General features: G+C 44.9%; 1 protein-coding gene across 1 annotated transcript in view; it reads left to right on the top strand.

Moving 5' to 3' along the window:
• The window catches only part of LOC126101015 (alpha-tocopherol transfer protein-like), a 164,459-nt gene extending 139,651 nt beyond the window's left edge, over window positions 1-24,808 (top strand). Inside the window, exon 7 of the mRNA XM_049911683.1 lies at window positions 24,525-24,808. Coding sequence (XP_049767640.1) covers window positions 24,525-24,682 — 158 coding nt within the window. The 3' untranslated portion in view covers window positions 24,683-24,808. The remainder of the gene's footprint in view (window positions 1-24,524) is intronic.
• The last annotated feature ends 1,300 nt before the right edge of the window (window positions 24,809-26,108 follow it).

Below are 26,108 nucleotides of genomic sequence, written 5' to 3'. Positions count from 1 at the left end.
TCGTTTGTAACTGTAACAGTCTATTACGATCGCTCCAACAAGGCAGACGAAAACGTGGTGTCCTGAGATCCAGTGAGTCCTGCCGTTACCTCTGAGCCGCTGTAAGTCAGTGTGAGTCGTCCACTGTGCTCACTGCCCCTGAACAAAACGGTATTGAAGTGCCTGTGTTGTTCAGAAGAACGATGCACACTGCAGGGACTACCGCCGTTGCGAAATATATGAAATGTTCGCGCAGTTGCGAATACGAACAGGATAAGGGAATGCCGACAAGTAAAACTTGGCCCGGAACAGGATTCTGACTAGAGATGGGCAAAGTTGCTCATCCTTGGGAACTAGTTCACTGGTGATGGTTCTTTTTTGGTAACGGTTCATTTTTACTCGTTCACCGTTCATTGTGCTTGGTATAGTGTTCTTATGAAAAATTGAAAATTAGTGGCATTGGTGACTGAAGATGGAAGGCACCAAGAGGGCACTTCCCTCCTCTCTGGAGTGCAGAGTTTTTATTCATAACAGAATTAGGAAACACTTGTAATTTTCGTGATTCTGCAAAACATCTCGTTTAGCCGACTGCAGCGTTATGTGGCTGATCGCAGTCAAATAATATAAGGTGGCGCACGAGAAAACGGCCCCGAGTAAAGACTGCTCGCCAGTTACGCACCATTTGTTGACCGCTACGAGCAGAATAGATAAACATGTAATAATGAGGCAGTGAAGAAATAACAAATAAGCTAATGCAAACAACTTCCAAAAAATAGATGACGATTGGTAAGTGACAATGAGCATTCTAGTACTCGGGGCCAATTTTTTTGTGCGCCACCCCGCACCGCTGAAATAATATTATAGGAGTTAAGATAATCTTTACAAAATGTGACACCATACACATGATTATGAAGCGCGGGCTTCATTCAGTTGTGAATCTGCCTGCTTTCCATATCAATGAACATGTTCTTTTACCCTGGATGAAAAAAAGACGGAAAATAGCCACTAGTGTGTGCCGTGCCGGCGTCCTTTGCATGTGTACTAACAAAAAAATCTTACCTTTTTACAAGTATTTCTTCAGCTGTTTATTGAAATAGTGAAGTAAGCTGATACGCCGTTTTGTTACGTGAAATGATGTACGTATTACATTCCACGCAATTTTTATGTAACTGACGTAATTATAAAATAGATTTACCGGTCGTGGACGCTGAATAGAATAGGAAAAGAACCAGAAGTTGAGAGGTCGAAAAAAGGTTTGAAGCAGATCTAGAATGGGCTTGCGCAGCGAACGAAACGAACAACTCGATACTGAACTTAAAGCAGTCGGCAGTGGAACTGCGACGAGTGGCCACGCGGAGAAGGAAGAGTCCAGCCGACCGAGACAGAGAGACAGACAGACAGACAGACAGATAGACGGGAATGGGACCGAGGCTGGAACGAGACTGACCGTTTCGCGTTTCCGGGAATTAAAAGTACTCGTATAAAGCCGCGACAGAAGTGAACTATGAAAGACCGTTCCTTAGAATTCGTTCCTCGCTCGTTCCATTCACGTTGGTGAACCGTTCCTTTGGACCCGTTAATTCGAGAACGACCCGTCTCCAATTCTAACCCAAATTCGCCGCCTTACACGAGCGGTCGCCTTAACCGCTTTGGCTATCTGTGCACGACTCACAGCCGGACCCAAAGTTTCGCAAGTCGTCGTTCCTACCTGCTCATCACAGTTATTCCCGTACAGGGGATAACATTTTAATTGAAAGTAGCTGCCTAGTATAAGTAGATAAATACGATTTTGCATTGCCTGTGTTCTTAATAAAGACGATGCAATGTTCCTTCGGACATCCGGGTTCGACTCCCAGTCAAACACAGATTTCGTTATGGTCATTCCCTTTTACAGTTGATGATTGCTTGTATTCGTACCTGAGAATACATTGCACACTACTGAATGAGTTACAGAGGCAGACGTGCCGTTGGCGACCCCAGTGCCGTGTCGGCGTTTCCACGCCACCGGAAGCTGCGTCCATTCGGCAGTCACGAAGTTGGCACAGGCTAGCGGCTTTCCTGTTCCATTCCGAGAACACTGTGTCGTAAAGACTGTTCGCTCGGAGCCCAACGAGACCAGTTAGCTCTCACTTCGCTCTGTATACACAGAAAATAACGTAAAGTGCGAAATAAGTGCCTCTTTTGTCGTCGGAAACCTACGGTCGCAGATTCGAATCCTGCCTCGGGCATGGATGTGTTTGGTGTCATTAGCTTAGTTAGGGTTAGGGAGTGCTAAGTTCTAGGGGACTGATGACTTCAGACGTTAAGTCCCATAGTGCTCAGAGCCATTTGAACAATTTTTGTCGTGGGAAATTCGTGTCTTCACTGTTAGAGGCTTTCGCGACCAGCACTTATGAAATCTCAACAGTAGCCAGAAGAACGGTTTTCTAGCGTGAAGTTGGCGGTCTGTCGTCAGAGATCAACAGGCTCTCTTCAAGAAACACCGAATAAAATATCTTCCGTCCTGCCGCGCAATTGCAATAGACGCTGGTTCCGTAAAACACGACCTAAGTCTCAGGAGACCAGGCCTATAACAGATCCCGTCTGAGTGTGGAAAATAACACATTTGGCAGATGCTTGACACTCAAAAACAGATGCGATGGACCTTATCACTCACGGCTAGGCCACCTTGGAAAAAAAAAGCCGATATGGGGCGTGCCATGAGCTACGGAGAGTCCAAGGTAGTCTCGTCCTCCATGTAATGGGACCCCGTTGTTAAACCGAAAACAGAAATAAATACACGTAACTACGAGCGGTGTTCAATAATTAACGCGACACATTTCTTCTGAGAGCTATTTGGGTTTAAAAAAAATGGCTCTGAGCACTTTGGGACTTAACATCTGAGGTCATCAGTCCCCTAGAACTTAGAACTACTTAAAGCTAACTAACGTAAGGACATCACACACATCCATGCCCGAGGTAGGATTCGAACCTGCGACCGTAGCGGTCGCGCGATTACAGACTGTAGCCCCTAAAACCGCTCGACCACTGCGGCCGGCTATTTGGGTTATTTAGGATTTCAATACACTGTATTATTCCCCACTCTTTGGGCTATAAACCTTTCCCAACGTAATCTCCGCTCAATCCGACGGCCTTAGGCCGCTTCAGAGTTCTGTTACCTGCAACGTGTCAATCTACTGGTGAACATCGGAGCCAACGTCTTGGTGAATCGACAACCTCCCTGTCATCCACGTAATGCTTCATTGTGCCAAACAGGTGGAAGTCTGAAGGTGAGAGATCCTAGCTGTAGGGTGGATCACAGTCCAGTGAAGTTTTGTGAGCTGCTCTCGAGTGCGTAGACTTCAGTGAGGTCTTGCCTTGTCATGGAGAAGTAGTTAATTTCCATTTTTGTGGTGACGAACGTGCTGAATTCCAGAGTTACAGAAACCGGCCAGCACGTCCGACATCACAGGTTTGCGCGACCTTGCTGCGATGATGCCTCGTCCAGCGACTCATCGTGCTTTTCTTCACTGCAAGGTCTCCGTAGATATTCCGCTAACTCTTACAAATATCTGCGATGCATTGGTTTTCTGCCAAAAGAAACTCGATGCTCTGCTTGGAACGCACTTCGTTTCAAATGTCGGAAGGCTACCTACAGCGCCGCCGCTTACCGAAACTTCATGAAACTATAGGGGCTGAAACGGAATATTCCGCGGTATCCCACAAGTCCCTATTACAAAGCAGACGATTTTATGTTGTCCTCAATGGGAAAAAGAGTAGGCGGAGAAACCAGAGAAATGGTCTGGCCTAGGAAGCGTTTTGGCGCCCTCCCTACGTAATCTGTGCACCAATGTCCAACCGATGCCTAAGCATACAAACCATTTTCTTTATGAGGATGACCTGGCAATCACAGCACAGGGGAGGACCTTTGAGGATGTACAAAAGAAGTTGGAGAAAGCTCTTAGAGAAATGTCAGATTATTACAAAAACAACTTTAAGCCAAACCCATCCAAAACAAGTCAGTGCCTTCCACCTTCGACCCTGGCAAGCTAACCGTAAAATTACCGTCTCCTGGAATAATACTTAACTGAGCGTAGTGCTTGACAGATCTAACATGCAGGTACCAATGCAGAAAGACGCGACGAAAGGTAACTGCCAGGAATAATATTCCGCGGAAACTAGCTAACAGCAAATGGGGTACTAAACCTTCCATATTAAGAACCACTGCACAAGCCCTACGTTTCTCTACAGCCGAATATGCCTGCCCATGCAAAGGAGGTCGACGTAAGTCACATTGAAACATTTCGATTAACACCGGGATGAATGAAACCTACTTCCCTACCACTATTCCAACTCTCGGAGAACATCACATGAATTCACAGAGAGGCTCAAACTATTGACGATCAGCATCCCCTTTTTGGCAGTGAGTGTAAATCCGGGCGATTGAAATCCCGCAAAAGGTTCTTAGCCACGATAATAGAACCACCAGCTGATTATCCACCTACACAGGAAGTGCCCAGCGGATTCAGCACAAACTGGGAGATATGGAGGACACTGAACCGGATAAGGACAGGGGTGGCCCCAGTGAAGAAAAAAATGATTAGGTGGGCTCTTGGAATCACGGATGATAAGTGTGACTGTGACACTTTGCAGAATATGGAGTATCTGCTCGCCTGCCCAATCTGCCCTTATAGGTGCAACCCCGATGAGTTATGGCTGGACAAGAAAGAAGCCTTGGACGTGACCCTATACTGGGCTGAAAGATTTTGACCTGGTTTCTGGGCACGAGAAAGCAAAGTAAGACCACTAGATGTCAAGAGAGGTGGCGCCGCCAATATGAAAGGCGGTGGGGTACTGTCAACAGAGCAGTAGTACCTATACAATGACTAAGTCATGAGAGCTCAGCGACTTGGAGTGTATTCATGAGATGAAAGCAGAGTGGGAAACCCATTGGGGACATTTGAACCCTGTTCCGCCTTTAGGGGCAGTTTCCCCACCCCCAAGGGCAAGACTGGCCTGAACCTATGCTCGTTCCTCTGCCTACCCCTGTCGACTGGTGGTGATGTGACTGGAGACATCCAGGAAAATCCTCAGCTAAAACAAGACTGGGTAGACTCCATATACTGACACTTAGGAACCATCCAGTGGTGTGGGAGAGATGCTTGCAAAAGAAGCATGAAATCAGTGGAAGGAATCAGTTGTGAGTTGGAAAGTGATATCAGCAGTCCAGCTACCACAATGTGTGTGTGTGTGTGTGTGTGTGTGTGTGTGTGTGTGTGTGTGTGTGTGTGTGTGTGCATAGGGGATGACAAATAATGGAGTGCCAAGGTCGAGCTGCTCCTCACAAGACACACATTTCTGTAATCAGTGCTAAACGAGCAGTGACGTAAAGAGCGACGTCATTAGACAGTGGATTACTGGAAACTAGTGGTGATGAGCGATGAATTACGCTGTATCCAGTGGCAATCACAGGTAAAGGATTGGGTTTAACGAATGCCTGGGGACTGTTACGTGCCATAAAGTGTAGTGCCAACAGTGAAGAACGAGACTGAATAGGTGGTGTCACAGTATGTGCCGTTTTCTGTGGTTAGAGTACGTTGTGTACCCGTGGCCTAGGGGTAGTCTCTGACATATAATGAAAATGTTCTGGGCCCCGCGTTCATACTTCATCATCGTCTCAATTGTTAATAAAAATTATCAGCAGTGGCAGCTGAAGACTGGTGACATGAGTCAACCTCCTCCTGCCAACGACCTTGTTGAAGAAGGCAGAGGAACAAGCACAGGTTCAGGCCAGTCTTGCCCTTGGGGGTGGGGAAACTGCCCCTAAAGGCGGAACAGTCAACATTGAGGATGGGTAACGCAGTGGAAACTACATGAATAAAGACAAACAATATGTATCCGCAGAATTTGTGGTCTGTAATTGAAAAAGTGTCATGATGATCTCCACATTGCCAAAAGATTCCGGACTAGATCACCATTTAGATCTTGGGGAAGGGACTGCCAAGGAGTAGGTGACCATGACAAAAAGATTGGATAATCAAAGAAAGTGTACAGCGTTCTACAATCTGGGCGTGGAATGTCAAAAGTTTAAACGTAGTAAGATGTAAAACGTGAAATCCAAAGGCACAATCTGGAAATAGTACAGGTCAGTGAAGTGAAATGCAAAGACAAATTATAGATGAGTGTAGGGCAGAAAATGGTATAATGGGAATAGGATTTGTTATGAATGGGAAGGTAGGGCAGAGTGTGTGTTACAGCGAACTGTTAAGAGATAGGCTTGTTCTTGTCAGAATCGACAGCAAGCCATCAGGATGCTGAAACTATAATACAGTATACAAAGGGAGATCAAAAGCTAGTAACATTAGGGACTGGAATGCAGCTGTAGTAGAAGAAAAGGTTGCAGGAGAATATAGACTTCTGGCAAGAAATAAGAACGGAGAAAGACTAAGTTTTGTACCACATTTAGCTAGTAATATGAATACTCATTCCAAGAATAGCAAGAGGAGGTTGTGTACTTGGAAAATAGGGGGTGAAATGGGAAGATTTCACTTAGATTACATCCTGGTCAGGCAGAAATTTCGGAATCAGATACTGGATTCTAAGGCGTACCCAGGAGCAGATATAGACTCCGATCACAATATAGTTGTGATGAAGAGTAGGCTGAAGTCTGAGACTAGCCAGGAAGAATCAAGGAACAAAGAAATGAGATACCGAAGCACTAATGAATGAAGAGATATGCTTGAAGTTCTCTGAGGCTATAGATACTGCGATAAGGACTAGTCCGTAGACACTTCAGCTGAAGAGGACTGAACAACTCTAAAAAGGGTCACCACAGAAGTTGGAAAAGAAAACATATAAATAAAGAAGGTAACTGAGAAGAAACCATGGGTAACAGAAGAAATATTACAGTTGATCGATGAAAGAAGGAAGTAAAAAAGCAAGAGCTATAACATTGAGGAGGAGGAGGAGGAGGAGCCAAAAGGGATGATATAGGGGGTTCATTTTAGAATTAGGATTTATGAGGGTCATTTTTTAAACCTCTGATAGGCTATAAATATTTATTTTACTTTACTTTATTTTATTTTACTACCAAAAGTTTTGTACACGTATGGCTACTTTTCAACATCAGCGATAAGATTGAGACATTTTTCGTACCTGTGGACAAGATTTGCAATGCCTTCTTCAAAAATGTTGCCGACTGTGATGTGAAATGAGCATTGAAGATCTTCATTGGCTTGAAAGTACTGCCCTCCTAGAGCCACGTCTTCAATTCAGGGAAAAGGTGAAAGTCGCTGGGTGCCAGATCAGGACTGCATGGCGGATGATCGAAAATGTCCCATTGAAATTGTTCAAGGAGCCGTTGGGTTGTGCCAGCAGTGTGTAGATCAACACAATTCCTGAAGTCAGCATTCCTCTTCGTTTTTTGTAACCTAAATGTTCAGTAACGATAGTGAGTAAGACAGATGTTGAAACTTCCGGAATTCCATAGACAAAGCAGTGATGGTGAACGTACGATTTTCTCTAACCATTCTGTCAACTCGTTCAACAATGTCTGCTGTAACGACAGACTTGCGTCCTTGGCCCCTTTAATCATGCACGTCATTTTGGCTATCTTCAAATTTTCGGCACTATTAGTCATGTACACTAGGCTCATTCTCCAATGAACCTTGGAATAGCACCTTGGGAGAACTTTTGAGGAGTCAGGGTGATAGGGAGAACAACAAGCGATGCAATGAAGCGTTGGGTTATCCAAGAATCGTGTGCAGATGGCATAACGATGTGTGTTAATGCAGCCTGCTCATCTAAAAGTTTCGTGACCACTGCACTGTTTGTACCATGCTACTTACTCATAACCTGTATAGCGCACCATACATGAAAGGGAGGGATCCGGGTTTCAGGCTTGATTTTAGTCGAATTTTTAACTTTTCACAAATGTTCGTTTACACAGTATATTAAGAATGTCTTTCTTCTAGCCGACCACGGGAGCAATATGCTAGCTGTCGACACCTTACTAAGAAGTACCATGAACACTTGTCAATTTGTCAGCGTTAAGCAGTTAGCACGCAGATCAGAAAGTGTGCCAAAAGACAATGTTACAGACCGGACCTAATAAGGAATGAGGAGCTCTGACACAAGCTAAACCGCTGACAGGCTTACAAACTGCACCACGGCAAAACACTCAGTGCTTCTGGAAGCAGAAAGGAGATGACCTCTGGAAGGTCCAGGTAGGATTTCTCGAGACCCTGACGGCCACATCTCTCACAGCCTCTGTTCCTCGTAAGGGCCAAGAAGAACGATGGCATGTCATCAGTCCCCACGATTCTTGTTAAGCCTCAGAGCGCTAGGAGCCAACGACGCGTAAAAATTAGAAAAAAGTTTAGTCTGACACGATAAACAATAGTGTAGTTTAGTGTAGTGTCGTGTGGTGTTTATTTAAAATCTTCGGCAAAGAAAGGGAGTCTTCAGTTCAAAGCATTTGTTGATACAACCCTGCAACCTATTCTATTATGTGGAAGCTTCATCTATGTGTTAAGTGCTGCAGCCTACATCCATTTGAAAATGCTTATTGTAGTCCAACGTTGGCTACCTATACAATATTTACTCCTCAAACTCTCTTTTACTGAATTTTTCTTGCTATTGTCTCTACTAACGTTCTGCTGCCTGGTCTACCAGTTACTCATTTCTTAATCTAATTCCCTCACTATCGCCTGATTTAATCCATCACTTTCCAGCATCCTTGTTTTACCTATGTTGTTGTCCACATCATATCCTCTTTCCAAGAGACTATACATTCCGTTCAACTACTCTTCCGTCATCTCTAACAAAAATACAGAGTCATCGACGAACCTCAACTTTAATTCCTTTTCCAAATTTCACCTTGACTTCCTTTACCGGTTGTTCATTGTACAGACTGAGTAACATTGGAGATAGGCAGCAGCCTATCTCAAGTCCCTTTTCAGCTGCAATTTCCCTTTGATCTTCGCCACACACAATGGCATCCTGTGTCTTTATAAGCTGTAAATAACCTTTCGCTCCTGTAGTTTCTCCCTGCTACCTTCAGAGTGTCAAAGACTGGGTATCTAAGTCTATAAATGCTATAAACGTGGTTTTACCTTTCATAAATGTATTTTCGAAGATACACTGAGGTGATAAAGACCATGGGGTGCTCCCTTAGACCTTGTCGGACCTCCTTTTTCCCGGTGTAGAGCAGAAACTCGACATGGCAGGGATTCGGCAAGTCCTCGAGAGTCCGCTGCAGAAATATTGAGCCACGCTGCCTCTACAGCCGTCCATATTTGAGAAAATGTTGCTGATGCATCATTCTGCGCACAAGCAGTCCCCTCGATTATCTCCCATAAATGTTCGACGGGATTCACAGAGAGCGATCTGGGTGGCCAAATAAATTGCTCAAACCGTCCAGAATGTACTTCAAACTAATCGCTAACAATTGTGGCTCGGTGACATGGCGCATTCTCATCTATATAAATTCCATTGTTGTTTCGGAACGTGAAGTCCACGAATGGCTGCAAATGTTGTCAAAGCAGCCTAAAATAACCATTTCCAGTCAACTAACGGTTCAGTTGGACCGGAGGACCCAGTCCATACTACGTAAACAAAGCCCACCACCAGCTTGTACAGTGCCTTGCACCATTATGGAGCTACTACCAGCTTGTACAGTGCCTTGTCAATAAAAAATGGCTCTGAGCACTATGGGACTTAACGTCTGAGCTCATCAGTGCCCTGGAACGTAGAACTACTTAAACCTAACTAACCTAAGGACATCACACACATCCATGCCCGAGGCAGGATTCGAACCTGCGACCGTAGCAGTCACGCGGTTCCGGACTGAAGTGCCTCGAACCGCACGGCCACCGCTCCCGGCTCCTTGTTTATCACTTGGGAACATGGCTTCTTGGGTTCTGCCTCACACTCGAGCCCTACCATGAGCGCTCACCAACTGAAATCAGGACTTACCTGACCAGCCAACGATTTTCCAATCGTGTGGGGTCCAATCAATATGATCACAAACCCTCGGAATCTCGGAATATTGAAGCCCCTAACGATTTCCGAAATAGAATGTCCCATGCTTCTAGCTCCAACTACCATTCCGCCTTAAAGTTCTGTTAATTTCAGTTGTGCGGCTATAATCTCGTAGGAAACTTTCACATGAATCACCCGAGTACAAAATCAATGACAGCTCCGCCAATGTACTGCCCTTTTATACTTTGTGACATTATCGCCATCTGTATCTGAGCACATACGTATCCCCTGACTTTAGTTACCTTCCACTTCGGATTCAATTACTTTCGTTACCTTAGTGTAAGTCAGAGGGTCAGTATTGTCTCGCATGCTGCTGTATTCCACTGGAATCCAAACTGATCTTCTCTTCTTCTGAGGATACGTTCCGTCACTATTTTGCAACTGTTACTCCTTAAACTAATGGTTTGTTCGTATGCACACCTGTCAACGCCTGCTTTCTTTGGAATTGGAATTATTACATTCTTCTTGAGACCTGAGACTCACCTGTGTCATAGATCATACACAGCAGGTGGAACAATTCTGTCGTGGCTGGCTCGCCCAAGGATCTCAGTAACTTTGAGGGAATGTAGTTTACTCAGAGGGCCTTGTTTCCACTACAGTCTTTCTGTTCTGTCAGATTTATCTTGCAGTATCGTATCTCTCATCATCATCTTACGTATTCCCGTAATATTCTTTATGGAAGAGTGACCAATGCAATACTGAAAAAATGTTTTATTCTGTAGTCACAGTTTATTAATTGTGCCGACTGGCTATCAGTTTCGGTACACAGTAAGATCTTCAGAGCCCGCCCAGCTAGCCGCTTCTCGAGCGGGAAGGCGTACCGGAACGGGCACGAATCCGCCCGGCGGATTAGTGTCGGGGTCTGGTGTGCTGGCTAGACTGTGGATGGTATTTAAGGCGGTTTTCCATCTACCTCGGGGAATGCGGGCTGGTTCCCCTTATTTCGCCTCAGTTAGACTACTTCGGCGATTGCTGCGTGAATACTGTCTCCACGTACGTGTACACCATAATTAATCAACCACACAAACATTTGGGTTACACTCGTCTGGTATAAGACGTTCCCGGAGGAGGAGGAGGAGGAGGAGGAGGAGGAGGAGGAGGAGGAGGAGGAGGAGGGGCAAACCGCACAATAACCCTGGTTTCGGTGTGGGGCGGCGGTGGGGTGGTTGGACTGCTGTGGCCTGTTGTGGGGTTGTGAACCAATGAGGGCTACGGCAGGACGAAGCCTCTCAACCGTTTCTATGTTCCCGGTTTAATACACACACAATACACACCATCTTCAGGCCATCCTATGATCAGAAAATTAGTATTACACTTCATGACAGCAAACGTACGGTGTGCACCAAATTGACAAGTCGAGTGATAACATACACACATACAGACGGCAGTAGTCGCGTGTAAACAAGGTATAAAAGGGCATTGGCGAAGCAGCTATCTGTACTCAGGTGAAAAGGTTTCAGACGCAATTATGTCTCACGACGGGAATTAACATACTTCGAACGCGGGAATCGACATTCAGAGATCTATCTGTCAAGAGTGCGCCCAAAATACCAAATTTCAGCATTGTCACCATAGACCTGTGTCCTCTGGTCCAACTGAACCCATAATTGGCTTGAAATCGTTATGGTTGGCTACTTGGATACCATTTGGACCTAAACAACGGTGGAAATTTTAAGGATGACAATGCTCCATGCCATCGGGGCACAGTTTTCGGCTGTTTGAAGAACATGCTTGACAGTTGGAACGAATGGTTTGGCGTTCCGGATAGCCCGACATGAATCCTGTTGAAAATTTATGGGACGTAATCCAGACGTCAGTTCCTGCAAAAAAATTAATAAAAAAAAAACGTACTTTCCTAACACTTTAGCAGTTGTGGACGGCTATAGAGACAGCAAGGCGCAGTATTTCTGCAGCGAACTTCGAACGAGTTGAGTCTATGGCACAACTAGCTGCTGCACTGCTCCGGGAAAAAGGTCAGACACGATATGAGGAGGTATACCATGACTTTAGTTACTCCAGAGTATTGTCTTGAAGGTAATTTAGAATTTTGTGTATTCGTCCCGCGTGATTTCCCTTCTTAGAAACAGCCTGTATAATGCGGACATGAAAGTAATTTTGTGGAATTTGATTACGCTTCTGCAGCTGACGCACTTCGTCTGTTTATGCTTGCAAATGCGGCACTCCAATGCGTTACGATTAAACTGGCTGCCCAGCCTGGATGTCGATTCTGTCACCACATTAATAGCTTCACACAAGAAGCTGTTTTCCGCTGTTAGCGATCCCGGGTTACGTGTGGTGTAACACGTACAGAAGACGAGGCCGTTGCCCGCCCTGGTGAGGTGGCAGCCAAGGGGTCACCTTCCCAGAAGGCGTGGTTCGATGGCCTCGCCGCGCTGACGCTCGTCCTCCATCTGACGTTCCACGCGGCGCGATATCTGGGCCGCTGCTGGTGGTGGTAGCAACAGCTCCAGGAATCTCACGTCACACAAGCAGCTGGTCGAGGGCTGACTGCCAACAGGTCAGCTCTCCATGTGTATGCGGCCAATAAGGAAGTGCTCCTACTCCGCCTCTGGCCGGAAACCTGCTATGGTACTGGTAGACCCTCTAAATATTGGAATCTTAATTGAGCTCCAAGTTCACTGCCTGACAAAACGTATTAGGGCACGACCAACTAATGCGGAATTGACCGCTAGATGACACGGGAGGCAGGCACTACAGTACAAAACGACGCAGGGGTCTTCAGTCAGTAGAGAAGCAGTACAATAGCAGAATGGGTCGGTCACGATAGTTCAGTGACTTTGAACGTGGACTAGTCACAGGGGCCATCAGGGACAATCCGGCCATTCTAAAGCTGCTCCCGTAGACTGTCGGTGTCGAGATCGTGAAGTGGAAACACGAAGGAGTAACAGCCACCATAATGAGATTTTTCACTCTGCACGCCGAGTGTGCACTGATATGAAACTTCCTGGCAGATTAAAACTGTGTGCCCGACCGAGACTCGAACTCGGGACCTTTGCCTTGAGGACCGGGCGTGAGTCGTGTTTCGGTAGTTCAGATGGTAGAGCACTTGCCCGCGAAAGGCAAAGGTCCCGAGTTCGAGTCTCGGTCGGGCACACAGTTTTAATTTGCCAGGAAGTTTAAACAGCCACCATGATCAGCAGACCTCATATCCTGACAAACAGGGACCGCCGAACATTGTGGGTAATGATGGTAAAAAAAGCTGGCCAGATGCGAGTGGGACTCGCGCACTGGGGGATCCGTACAGACGTAGTTACATATGTACGTAGTTCATCCATTTGGGGAGCCGCGAGTCTCGACGATTTTTGCCTGCTATCGAATCAAATACCCGCAAAACATCGGTCGCAAGGATTGCAACACTTCAGAGACTGTCTTAATTTCAAGTTTTTAATAGGATAACACGATAAATCACACCTTTTCGTGTGGTATAATCAGAAATTAACAATTTTGTTTTTTTTTTCCCCTCTACTTGTCCAGCGAGACCTCCCTTCCTTCCAAATTTCTGAATCTAGGCCAAGGGGAAGTGCCCTATAGGTTTCGATCAGCGAGTTTCCGAGTATGACATGTGACATAAACGGGCGTATCCTATGAGTGGATTCACTTTAAAAGCTTAAGGAGAGGTTTACTATCTTCGGCCCGAAGAAAGCATGGTCTTTGAGTATGTTTTTCTCTGGATGTGTTACAGACATCAATGTCAAATTTAGTCAAAATGTTTCATATTTCCTCTAAAAACTGGAATTTTTTCGACTGGAAATGTCGAAGAGTAAAGGCGTAAGTGCAGTCGGAACGAAACAAAATTTCGATGTAGACCTGCACACGCGGTATGTCACAGGTCAGCCGGCTCGTCTGAAATCAAAACTGAGTTGACGTTAGCGAAGTGTGTAAGATTCTTTAGGAGTTGTACCTCGCTCAAGTTATTTGGATCATAGGAAAGAAAACGGCGGCCATTTGAGAAAATAGGGTTTTTTCATCAATTTTCAGACTTCGTCGGCCATGTAAAAATATTTATGGTTGATAGATCGAAATAAATTGGTACAACTCCTAGACAATTTAGTTAGCTTCGTCAGAAACAAAGAATCATGCCAATCGGTTGATTATATTTGAAGTTACCATACCGCGCGATAAAAAAACTCGAGAAAAACGCGTTTGAAATTTTGACTACATATAAATGCAATATTATGCAACTTACGTTCAATCTGCTATTCCAGGTCCACAATCTAGTTCTTCCTCTTCCTCATAGAGGGCGTTCTGCTCGATCTGGGCCATCCTGCGCTGCTCCAGAGCTGCTCGTACGGCCGGTGACAAGCGGTTTTCGGCCGCTTGAATCCGGTGGTCGTCCGAATGTTTGGCGAACTGCGTCGAATAGTCCCAGGGTGACGTCGATCGTTGTCATGGTCTTCGGAATTGCTGAATACCCTTCGTTGAAGCTGCTCACTGCCGGGAAAGTCGCTATCTCTGCAGTCTTCGCACCAGAATGCAAATGCTTGTGGGCAAACTTCCAAACACACGCGTTCAAACTTTCATTTGAATTTTGTGTGTTTCCTCCCAAGCACCGTACAATAACTCGTCCTCTGAAAGGAAAAAAAACTGGTGCGTGGAAAAGGCCGATTTCAGGCAGGTGCATATTTTGTTCAGCCGCGAATAACAAATTTCCGTTCCGTATAAGGAAAAACTGTTTCAGGGGTGGATTCTAAACAATTTTATGGATCCAATAATGCAATTTAAAAAATCTATTTTTTGAACCAAAAGATAGTTAACCTCCCCTTAAGTTTTTTACACCGCAAGGGGACTATACACGTTATTTACAGATATAAATTTACCGTTGCTGACAAAAAAGCTTTCAGACAGACAGGCGGACAACAAAGTGATCCCATAATGGTTCAGTTTTCGCAAATTGAGGTATGGAACCCCAAGAATTGCACACATTCAGCAGAATGAATCATTCGTAAGTTTCAAAGTGCTACAAGCAGTCTATCTGTAATAATGACTGTGTACAGTGAGTTAAAGGAAATGGGTTACAAACGTAGAGCAGTTCCTCGTAAGACACCCATTTCTTTAGTCAGTGTTAAGCGACACTCGATGGGCTGTAAACAGCGATACCATTGGACACTGGATGACTGGAAACGAGTGATCTGGAGTAATCAATCAAGCTGTACTCTGTGGCAATTCGATGGAAATGTTTGGTTTCGGCGAATGCCTGGAGAACCTTAACTGGCATCACATGCAGTGCCAACAGTTAAGTACGGAGGAAGTGGTGTTATGTCGTGGGTGGCGTTTCCCGTTGCTACGGTGTGGCTTCGTTACTTTGCTTAAGAAAACGCTGAATGCAGAAGGATATGAACACGTTTTGCAGCACTGTGCATTGCGTACAGTAGAGGAACGGTTCGGAGACGATGAGTGTCCAGAGCAATATGACAACGCACTTTAGTCATAAAGTGGTATCTTTTTAGGCAATGGTTTGTGGACAGTAACGTTCCTGAAATGGACTGCCCTGCCCCGAGTCCCGATTTCAACTTAATAGAACACCATGAGGTTGAGTCAGAAAACAGACTTTGCTGCAGACCCCCAGGGTCCAACATCACTATTTTCTCTGGCGGGTCTTGAGGAAGAATAGGATACCAGTCCTCCAGACATTGACACCTCAGAGAAAGTGTCCCCATCAGAATTCGAGCCGCTCTAAAGGCGGAGGGTGCGACGACTCAACTTTGTCTAGGAATAGGTTTCCTTTTACTTCTGATCAGACAGTATACATATAAGCGCACGTGTAATAACCCGTTTTGGAACGGCAACCCTTGGCGTCAGTATCAGTATGTCTTTAGCACTGCGCGTTCAGTATAATTTCTTGGTTGTTTCTTGCACACGCAGAATTTATGTATTTTTGGGAGGGGAATATAGTCAGCAACAGCCCAAAAATAAACTCAGTCAAGCATTTCGGGAAGTTTCCCTTGCATACATGTAAAATCACCGAACTCTTTTACCCCGTCCCATTTATTAGCAATTAGTGACCACTGTGTGCCATTAGCAGATCGGCCGATACATGGCTGATGGCTTACAATGGGTTGCATTTCAAATGATATAGTCTAATAGAGGGAGAAGAGAATGAAAAAAACTGGATAGCTGAAACAGGTCATTGTGTGTGTCTAGCTTGTGATTATTACTGTTTAATAAACAACATAATGTTTTGCAACCAGATACACACAATTTTTGGCAATTTTCACGATTTACTAAATAATGATTGTCATTAAGATCAACAGCTCGTGTTTTTACATAAAAACATATCAGTTTGGGTGTGTTACTCCAGGCCGGGTAAACAATTTAAACTTCTGCCACATAATCGCCACCATCAAATTATCCCTTATTACCGCAGCGTTCCTATAAGCCCCGTCGGTATTCGAACGATGTCTAAGATGCCCAAGATCGACCTGAGACACACCGTCCACATGTCTCCAACTGCAGCCACGGTCTCGGGGTGGCTATGGCAAAAAGCGGCAACAGACGTGCTGGCACGCTGGACTTTCTTCAAATTCTGTTCATAAGGTAAGCAAATATGTCTCCTAGGTGTAGTGCTCTTACAACTACTTAAACCTTTACCTTCTGACGTCCCTTGTCTGCTGCACGAACTAAGCGTTGGCTTGACGTTCATTCCTATCGCAGGCGCTCGCTGCTCTGCGGTGTCCCTTTCCGTGAAGAGCAACGGCGCCGCACACCACTTAGTTCCTTTTGGCTGGCCACTCCGTCTTCGGCCCTACATACCCAGAATACAGAACAGCTTACATCGGTGGCCGGGCCACTGTATGCATGTCGTTGCTTCCTGAGAGGCCTACCACACATGCCAGCTGCTTCTCCGTATTCCCAAACGTGTGTAAAATTTAACAAACGTCATTTCCCCTGAAATCGATTTAGAACTGCTATACACCCGACGAACAAAGGAAATGCTACAAAGTGCCGAAATTTTGCTCTACTCTTATTCCCACTTCTCAGAAGCGTCCTGTCGCGTTAATCGGCTTGGGTGTAGTAGACAGGTTGCGTCAGTATCTTGGCAGTCGAGATGGTATATTCAATAATGAAAAAGCAGTAGGCTCTCCCAGAAATATCGACTCTTAGACAATGTGTCTAATAGCGCATCTTAATACGGCAGTATGCCATCTTAGGCAATTTGTAACGCTTAAAACACTTGATAATCGCACTTTGAAGCCGAAATAATGATTGTGTAAGTGTAAATGTAACACTGTAAATAAAGTGTAATGGCGGTACTGACTATGAAGAAATATGACTGTGGCCCCCCATTATGAAAAATCATTAAAGAAATGACAGGTTTCACGCACATCTTTCAAAACTACGAAAGTCGTTTAATAATTAATGAAACTCTAAACATTCTGCGTGGTGTCTGTTCTATATCGTGTCTCCCTACCACTTCCGCGCAACGACGCTCTGAGCGTGTTTTTTAGGGAATTGCCTAGTTTGAACCTGGGACCTGTTGCTGGTAAGGAGACGTCAGACCACACATGACATGTAGAATTCAGAAGAGTTCAGTGAGACTAGCGATGATATAACCAAATACTTAATGATTTCAGCATCAGCTCCACTGCACTCCCTGTAAAGGACTCTTAATACTAACTAAATTTAGTGGAAGGGGTTCAAGGCTTTCCTATTTTTAGTTAGCTGGTAAAATAACGTCGAAAAATCAGTTACGTTTACCATTGGAAATTTTATTCTACTCACAAAACATCGTTTATAAGTTGCACTATTGATAAAAGGAAATGTTTTAATACAGGATGGTAAAAACCAACTGCATTCAACAAAAATGAGAACGAATATTCTCTGAATGGGTTTCCAAGTTCTACAATGTGATCGAAGGATGACCTATGCCATATCACATCTATAATCTAGGTTTAAATTAAGTTTCACAAAAGAGAAAACTATCAAAATGGTCTACAGTGACCCTCAATTATCTTTAATTACTTATCTAACTTGTCGTAAATTACAGTGGCGGAAGTGGCTTCTCAATAACTATGTAACAGAAATCATTGAGTTTCAGATTTTTACTTCAAGTGGCAAATGTGATCACCATGAGCTTTAATTAACGATCGACACTAGTATTACGCAAAAAGGGGTTGTAACAGATGGGACTTCTGCAGTTCTGAGTGAAGCCTTTTGCGCTCGAAAATGCGGCATCACGTGCGTTCATTACCTTGTCAGTGTTCGTCAGGGGGCGGTGGACAACACAGCTCCGTTCACCTCGCTGTCTCGGAAACAACTCCCCAGCAACTCTCTCCTAACTTCTCCTTACTATAATTTACCGAAGTTGGTTAAAAAAAACTATCTGTGTTTTCATCTGACCAATCAGGGTCTCAATGTTAACCTTAAGCTCTGCCTACTAAAATTGTCTATCCAATGAGAAACGTTATACTTTTCGTGGTGAGGCAATGTTTAAGGTTTGCAACCTAACAGAGACGCGAAAAAGTCTCACGCTAAAACTTGCAGCTGGTGTGGTCCTTTCAGCGTTATCGTAAGATCTATACTGTTCTTCTGGAGGGCTCTATCTTTTAACATGGGCTGGAGGTGGTCCTGATGTAACAGAGACGCGAAAAACTCTCACGATAAAACTTGCGTGTGGTGCGGACCTAGCGGTTAGCTGGCGATGTGGGTGTCCGTCCCTTATCGTAGGGCCTTCGAGTTTAACGTGGTTCTGCTCTCGGCTTCTCGTTTCTCCCCTCTGAACTGCGTCTGTCTCACGGTGGGAAGGTATGACATACATTTAGGCATTCTTGTGTTAGTCTGTGGTATTCCATTTGCTCACTCGTTACTCGTATTACTTTGGTTAATTTAATGTCACGATTTATTCGGCGCTATGTGACATACTACTGGATTTGCTTATCATGTCAGGGTTTTCGTGGAAGGTATTGAATTTGCCTGACTCCTTACAAAACACATTTTCTTTTCTGAAAGGAGGTTGGTTTTACTAAAGATTTCAGTAAATCATATTATTCCCCACTCTTTGGACTAGGAAACCCTAGTTTTCAATAAAATTTCCGTTGAATGCGACAGCCTAACGCCGCGCCAGCTGTCTGAGGAGGGCCCGTATGCCCGCTTGGACCACCGTAACTGGTTTGAAGTCGGAGCCTCCGTGCTCCCCGCGGAGCGCATCCTTCATTGAAGTCGGTCGCTGTGTGATCCGGGCTGTAGGATGGATGAGGGAGAACAATCCAACACAATGAAATTTCGTGAGCTGCTCTCAGGTGCGCAGACTTGCGTGAGGCCTTGCGTTGTCATGGCGAAGTAGTATTACTGAGTTTTTGTGGCGAGGAAGACGCTGAGGTGTTTCCTTCAATTTCCTGAGAGCCGCACAGCACACTTCGAACTGGTCGTTGCACCATGAGGGACGGAGTAAACCGACTCAGAAGACTCCCAGAAGACTATCGCCATTACTTTACCGGCTGAATGTGCAGCTTTGAACTATTTCTTCGGAAATGGTGTGGCGCCACTGCATAGATCCTCGTTTCGTTTCCAATTCGAAGTGATTCCACTGCGCAAGAGTATCTTCGACAAAAAATACACTACTGGCACATTAAAAGTGCTACACCACGAAGATGAGGTGCTACAGAGGCTAAATTTGACATGAAGAAGATGCTGTGATATGCAAATGATTTGCTTTTCGGAATATTCACACAAGGTTGGCGCCGGTGGCGACACCTACAACGTGCTGACATGAGGAAAGTTTCCAACCGATTTCTCGTACACATACAGCAGTTGACCGGCGTTGCCTGATGAAACGTTGGTGTGATGCCTCGTGTAAGGAGGAGAAAATCGTACCATCACGTTTCCGACTTTGATAAAGGTCGGATTGTAGCCTATCGCGATTGCGGTTTATCGTATCGCGACATTGCTGCTCGTGTTGGTCGATATCCAATGACTGTTAGCAGAATATTCAATCGGGGGTCGATCCCTGAGTCAACAGATGGGGACATTAGCAAGACAACAACCATCTGCACGAACAGTTCGACCAAGTTTGCAGCAGCATGGACTATCAGGTCGGAGACCATGGCTGCGGTTTACCCTTGACGCTGCGTCACAGACAGCAGCGCCTGCGATGGTGTACTCAACGACGAACCCGGGTGCACGAATGGCAAATTGTCATTTTTTCGGATGAATCCAGGTTCTGTTTACAGCATCATGATGGTAGCATCCGTGTTTGGCGACATCACGATGAACGCACATTGGAAGCGTGTATTCGTCATCGCCACACTGGCGTATCACCCGGCGTGATGGTATGGGGTGCCATTGGTTACACGTCTCGGTCACCTGTTGTTCGCATTGACGCCACTTTGAACAGTGGACGTTACGTTTCATATGTGTTACGACCCGTGGCTCTGCCCTTCATTCGATCCCTACGAAACCCTACATTTCAGCAGGATAATGGACGTCCGCATGTTGCAGGTCCTGTACGGGCCTTTGTGGATACATAAAATGTTAGACTGCTGCCCTGGCGAGCACATTCTCCAGGTCTCTCACCAATTGAAAACGCCTGGTCAACAGTTGCCGAGCAACTGGCTCGTCGGCCGCATCTCGTGGTCATGCGGTAGCGTTCTCGCTTCCCACGCCGGGTTCCCGGGTTCGATTCCCGGCGGGGTTAGGGATTTTCTCTGCCTCGTGATGGCTGGGTGTTGTGTGATGTCCTTAGGTTAGTTAGGTTTAAGTAGTTCTAAGTTCTAGGGGACTGATGACCTAAGATGTTAAGTCCCATAGTGCTCAGAGCCACTGGCTCGTCACAATACGCCAGTCACTACTCTTGATGAACTGTGGTACAGTGTTGAAGCTGCATGGGCAGCTGTACCTGTACACGCCATCCAAACTCTGACTCAATGCCCAGGCGTATCAAGGCCGTAATTACCGCCAGAGGTGGTTGTTCTGGGTACTGATTTCTCAGAATCTATGCACCTAAATTGCGTAAAAATGTAATTACGTGTCAGTTTCTAGTATATTTGTCCAATGAATAACCGGTTATCATCTGCATTTCTTCTTGGTGTAGCAATTTTAATGGCCAGTAGTGTGGTCACGGTCGGCCTCGTTACGCGCAAGTAATTCCCCACAGATAGTCCTTCGTTGCTCCTTGGTCTTCTCTTAGATGGCGAGGAACCCAACAGACCGACATCTATGGGTACCCCAACTGATAGACTGGTGTGTCAGCACTACCAACAGAGACGTCTAGTAGTGCATCACGGTGTTTGTGATCCGCTGCTCACCTGGAATGAGTGTGTCTTCTGCAGGAGTCACACCTGTTGTAAGGTGTCAGGCAAATCCAACACCTTCCATGAAAACCCTGACATGATAAGCAAATCCAGTAGTATGTCACATAGCTCCGAATAAATCGTGACATTAAATTAACCAAAGTAATAAGAGTAACGAGTGAGCAAATGGAATACCACAGACTAACACAAGAATGCCTAAATGCATGTCATACCTTCCCACCGTGAGACAGACGCAGTTCCGAGGGGAGAAACGAGAACAGAAGCCGAGAGCAGAACCGTGTTAAGCTGGAAGGCCCTACGATAAGGGACGGACAGACACCCACGTCGCCAGCTAACTGCTAGGACCATACCACCAGCAAGTTTTAGCGTGAGACTACTTCGCGTCTCTGTTACGTTGCAAACTTTAAAAACATTGCCCCACCACGAAAAGTATAACGTTTTTCATTGGATAGACAGAATTTTTGTAGGCGGAGCTTAAGGTTAACATTGAGACCCTGATTGGTCAGATGAAAACACAGCCAGATAGTTTTTTTTAAACCAACTTCGGTAAATTATAGTAAGGAGAAGTTAGGAGAGAGTTGCTGGGGAGTTGCTTCGGTGACGGCGAGGTGAGCGGAGCTATGCTGCCCGCCGCCCCCCTGATGAACACCGACAAGGTAATGAACGCACGCGATGCCGCATTTTTGAGCGCATAAAGCTTCACTCAGAACTGCAGAAGTCTCATCTGTTACATCCCCTTTTTGCGTAATACTAGTGTCGATCGTCAATTAAAGCACATGGTGTTCACATTTGCCACTTGAAGTAAAAATCTGAAACTCGATGATTTTTCTGTTATATAGTTATTGAGAAGCCACTTCCGCCACTGTCATTTACGACAAGTTAGATAAGCAATTAAAGATAATTGAGGGTCACTGTAGACCATTTTGTGAAGCTTAATTTAAACCTAGATTATAGATGTGATATGGCATGGGTCATCCTTCGATCCATTGTAGAACTTGGAAACCCATTCAGGGAATATTCGTTCACATTTTTTGTTGAACGCAGTTGGTTTTTATCATCCTGTATTAAAACATTTCCTTTTATCAATAGTGCAGTTTATGAACGGTGTTTTGTGAGTAGAATAAAATTTCCAATGGTAAACTTAAGTGCTATTTCGACGTTATTTTACCAGCTAACTAAAAATAGGAAAGCCTTGAACCCCTTCCACTAAATTTAGATAGTATTAAGATTCCTTTACAGGGAGTGCAGTGGAGCTGACGCTGAAATCAAGTATTTGATTATATCATAGATGGCCTCATTGAACTTTTCTAAATTCTACATGTCATGTGTGGTCTGACGTCTCCTTACCAGCAACAGGTCCCAGGTTCAAACTAGTCAATTCCCTAAAAAATACGCTCAGAGCGTCTTTGCGCGAAAGTGGTAGGGAGACACGATATAGAACAGACAGACACAACGCAGAATGTTTAGACTGTGTGCGGCCGGCTGGCTAGGGGAAATGGGACAGGTTACGCGACTATCGTTGCGATGATGAGACACCTCGCCCAGCGACTCATCGCGATTCGGTTCGCTGCCAGGTCTCCGTAGATATTCTGCAGGCGCCTATGAATATCTGCCATACCCTGGTTTTCCGCCAAAAGCTCAATGACAGCTCTCTGGTTGGATCGCACCTCCGTTATAATTTTGAAGGCCACGTATAGGACACGATAAGAGCTGAAACGAAAATACAGCGCTATTACAAATGATTGAAGCGATTTCATAAATTCACTGTAGCTCCATTCATTGACATATGGTCACGACACACTACAGATACGTAGAAAAACTCATAAAGTTTTGTTCGGCTGAAGCCGCACTTCAGGTTTCTGCCGCCAGAGAGCTCGAGAGCGCAGTGAGACAAAATGGCGACAGGAGCCGAGAAAGCGTATGTCGTGCTTGAAATGCACTCACATCAGTCAGTCATAACAGTGCAACGACACTTCAGGACGAAGTTCGACAAAGATCCACCAACTGCTAACTCCATTCGCCGATGGTATGCGCAGTTTAAAGCTTCTGGATGCCTCTGTAAGGGGAAATCAACGGGCCGGCCTGCAGTGAGCGAAGAAACGGTTGAACGCGTGCGGGCAAGTTTCACGCGTAGCCCGTGGAAGTCGACGAATAAAGCAAGCAGGGAGCTAAACGTACCACAGCCGACGGTTTGGAAAATCTTACGGAAAAGGCTAAAGCTGAAGCCTTACCGTTTACAATTGCTACACCCGATGACAAAGTCAAACGCTTTGAATTTTCGGCGCGGTTGCAACAGCTGATGGAAGAGGATGCGTTCAGTGCGAAACTTGTTTTCAGTGATGAAGCAACATTTTTTTCTTAATGGTGAAGTGAACAGACACAATGTGCGAATCTGGGTGGTAGAGAATCCTCACGCATTCGTGCAGCAAATTCGCAATTCACCAAAAGTTAACGTGTTTTGTGCAATCTCACGGTTTAAAGTTTACGGCTCCTTTTTCTTCTGCGAAAAAAACGTTACAGGACACGTGTATCTGGACATGCTGGAAAACTGATTCATGCCACAACTGGAGACCGACAGCGCCGACTTCATCTTTCAACAGGATGGTGCTCCACCGCACTTCCATCATGATGTTCGGCATTTCTTAAACAGGAGATTGGAAAACCGATGGATCGGTCGTGGTGGAGATCACGATCAGCAATTCATGTCACGGTCTCCACGCTCTCCCGACTTAACCCCATGCGATTTCTTTCTGTGGGGTTATGTGAAAGATTCAGTGTTTAAACCACCTCTACCAAGAAACGTGCCAGAACTGCGAGCTCGCATCAACGATGCTTTCGAACTCATTGATGGGGACACGCTGCGCCGAGTGTGGGAGGAACTCTATTATCGGCTTGATGTCTGCCGAATCACTAAAGGGGCACATATCGAACACTTGTGAATGCCTAAAAAAACTGAGTTTTTGTATGTGTGTGCAAAGCATTGTGGAAATATCTCAAATAATAAAGTTATTGTAGAGCTGTGAAATCGCTTCAATCATTTGTAATAACCCTGTATTCTACGATATCCCACAACGGGATTCCACAATTTTTTTTCAACCGAATTTGGCCGAGAAGAAACACTGGTTGCATTACTTGCCGAACGCCCCTCGTAGCAAGCTATACAACCTGGTGTTCATAAGCGAGACAAAGGAAAAATGTTTAGCCTCTCAGTAGCTGCTGCTTAGGGATAACAAAGTGAAGACGATTCGTGTGTTTCAGAGCGATTCCGCAAACGCCTCGAGTCCCGGCGGGATTTCTTCCTGGAGGACGGCAAGTACGGAGTGGACGAGAAGCTGCGTCCCACCGCCGCCCGCTCCAAGGCGCGCCGCGACGTCTTCGACATGGCCGGCTCCTTCAGGCAGCTCGCCGTAGACTGACCTCCTGAAGACGAACCACCGTCCGAAACGCCCCTGATCTTCACACTACCTGTGAAGCTGTGCGTGGCCCTACAAACTTTCGTAGTGCTGGATTCATTATTGGCTCCAAAGGACAGAACACCAACTACTTACTTCACAGCTGAAAAAATAGACAAATTAGGTCGCGCTTCTGATTACTTGGTATTTTACTTCTCGAAGCTTTAAATGTTCTTTCACGAAAGAATAGCAGAAAGCGATGGAAAAATCTAAATATTATTATACCAGCTCAAAGTGAAACGACAGTCCAGCTCAACATAATTATACTCACAGAAAGAGCAATAAATATTTGACAGTAATAATTCTAAAAACATGTCGCGTATGTGTTACTGTATCTGTGTAGTTTGCATGAGTGTTAATTATTATGTTCGGAGAGCATTCATTGTTCTTAGGTGTAAAATAATTTCAGAAACGTCACTCACGTGTCGAAAAATAGTCTGAAATTGATTTCACTTGTGTTGATAGCCTCTTAATTCTTATTTTAGCTAACATTTTGCTTTAATGTTTTACTCACTAAATAAGTAACTGGGCGCTATTCTGTCCCGCCTTCTTTGCTACGCAAAACATTCGTTTTTTCACGCCCGCCGTGTGTCTTTCACAGCATGTTCTTTCCGATTTTATTACCAATAAGGATTATCAGTTCGCTAAAATTAGTTTAAAATGTAGGTAGCTTTCTGTAGTTTCTTATAGCGTGTGCTGTTCGCTTCTGTGTCATTTCTGAAATTAAAAAGAATTAATTAATTTCAGTTTCCAAAACACGTTTTCATTAGTAATTACTACAGTAATATATTGTTTTATAACTATCTATTCATACTAATTATTTATAATGTACAAAGCAAAACCACATTACAGATATTCAAGTATTTAAATGTGGTATTGAAAATATAACAGTTGAATTGTATAAAATTTTTGGTACCAATAAATATAACTGTTTCTGAATAAAATAGTGTCTGTATCCAATTGCCAGCGAATTTCACTTTGGGTTTAGGCCTATTGTGCTCACGTTCGCTTTAAATATTGATTGTTAACTTCTACAGTGTACAGGTTTCCTTGTGCCAACACGATTACGATGGTGCAGCAAATTAGTTAGCAAGAGAGGTAGTGCAACGTATTAGGAAGGAGCAGTGTTCGAATCCCCGGCTGATCATTCAGTCCCCTCATGAAAGACTAATGTGGATGAAGTGTTATAAACGTGTTTCTGTCTTGTGTAGTAGTGTCGATGTCAGTGTATAAGGGGCAGTGAAATGAAAACAAAACACCTGGGAAAAAGTAATCTGTTATTTTAAGAGTAATCGCCATAACTGTTAACATTTATCACACTGCGAGGCAAAATAGTCAATGACTTCATTGAAAATATAATCTGCGGTTGTCTACGGAACCATGATTGTAT

The sequence above is a fragment of the Schistocerca cancellata genome, chromosome 9, assembly GCF_023864275.1.
Source record: "Schistocerca cancellata isolate TAMUIC-IGC-003103 chromosome 9, iqSchCanc2.1, whole genome shotgun sequence".
NCBI classification, from domain to species: domain Eukaryota; kingdom Metazoa; phylum Arthropoda; class Insecta; order Orthoptera; family Acrididae; genus Schistocerca; species Schistocerca cancellata.
The sequence above is the reverse complement of the archived record's forward strand: the minus strand, read 5'-3'. Positions and strand labels throughout refer to the sequence as shown.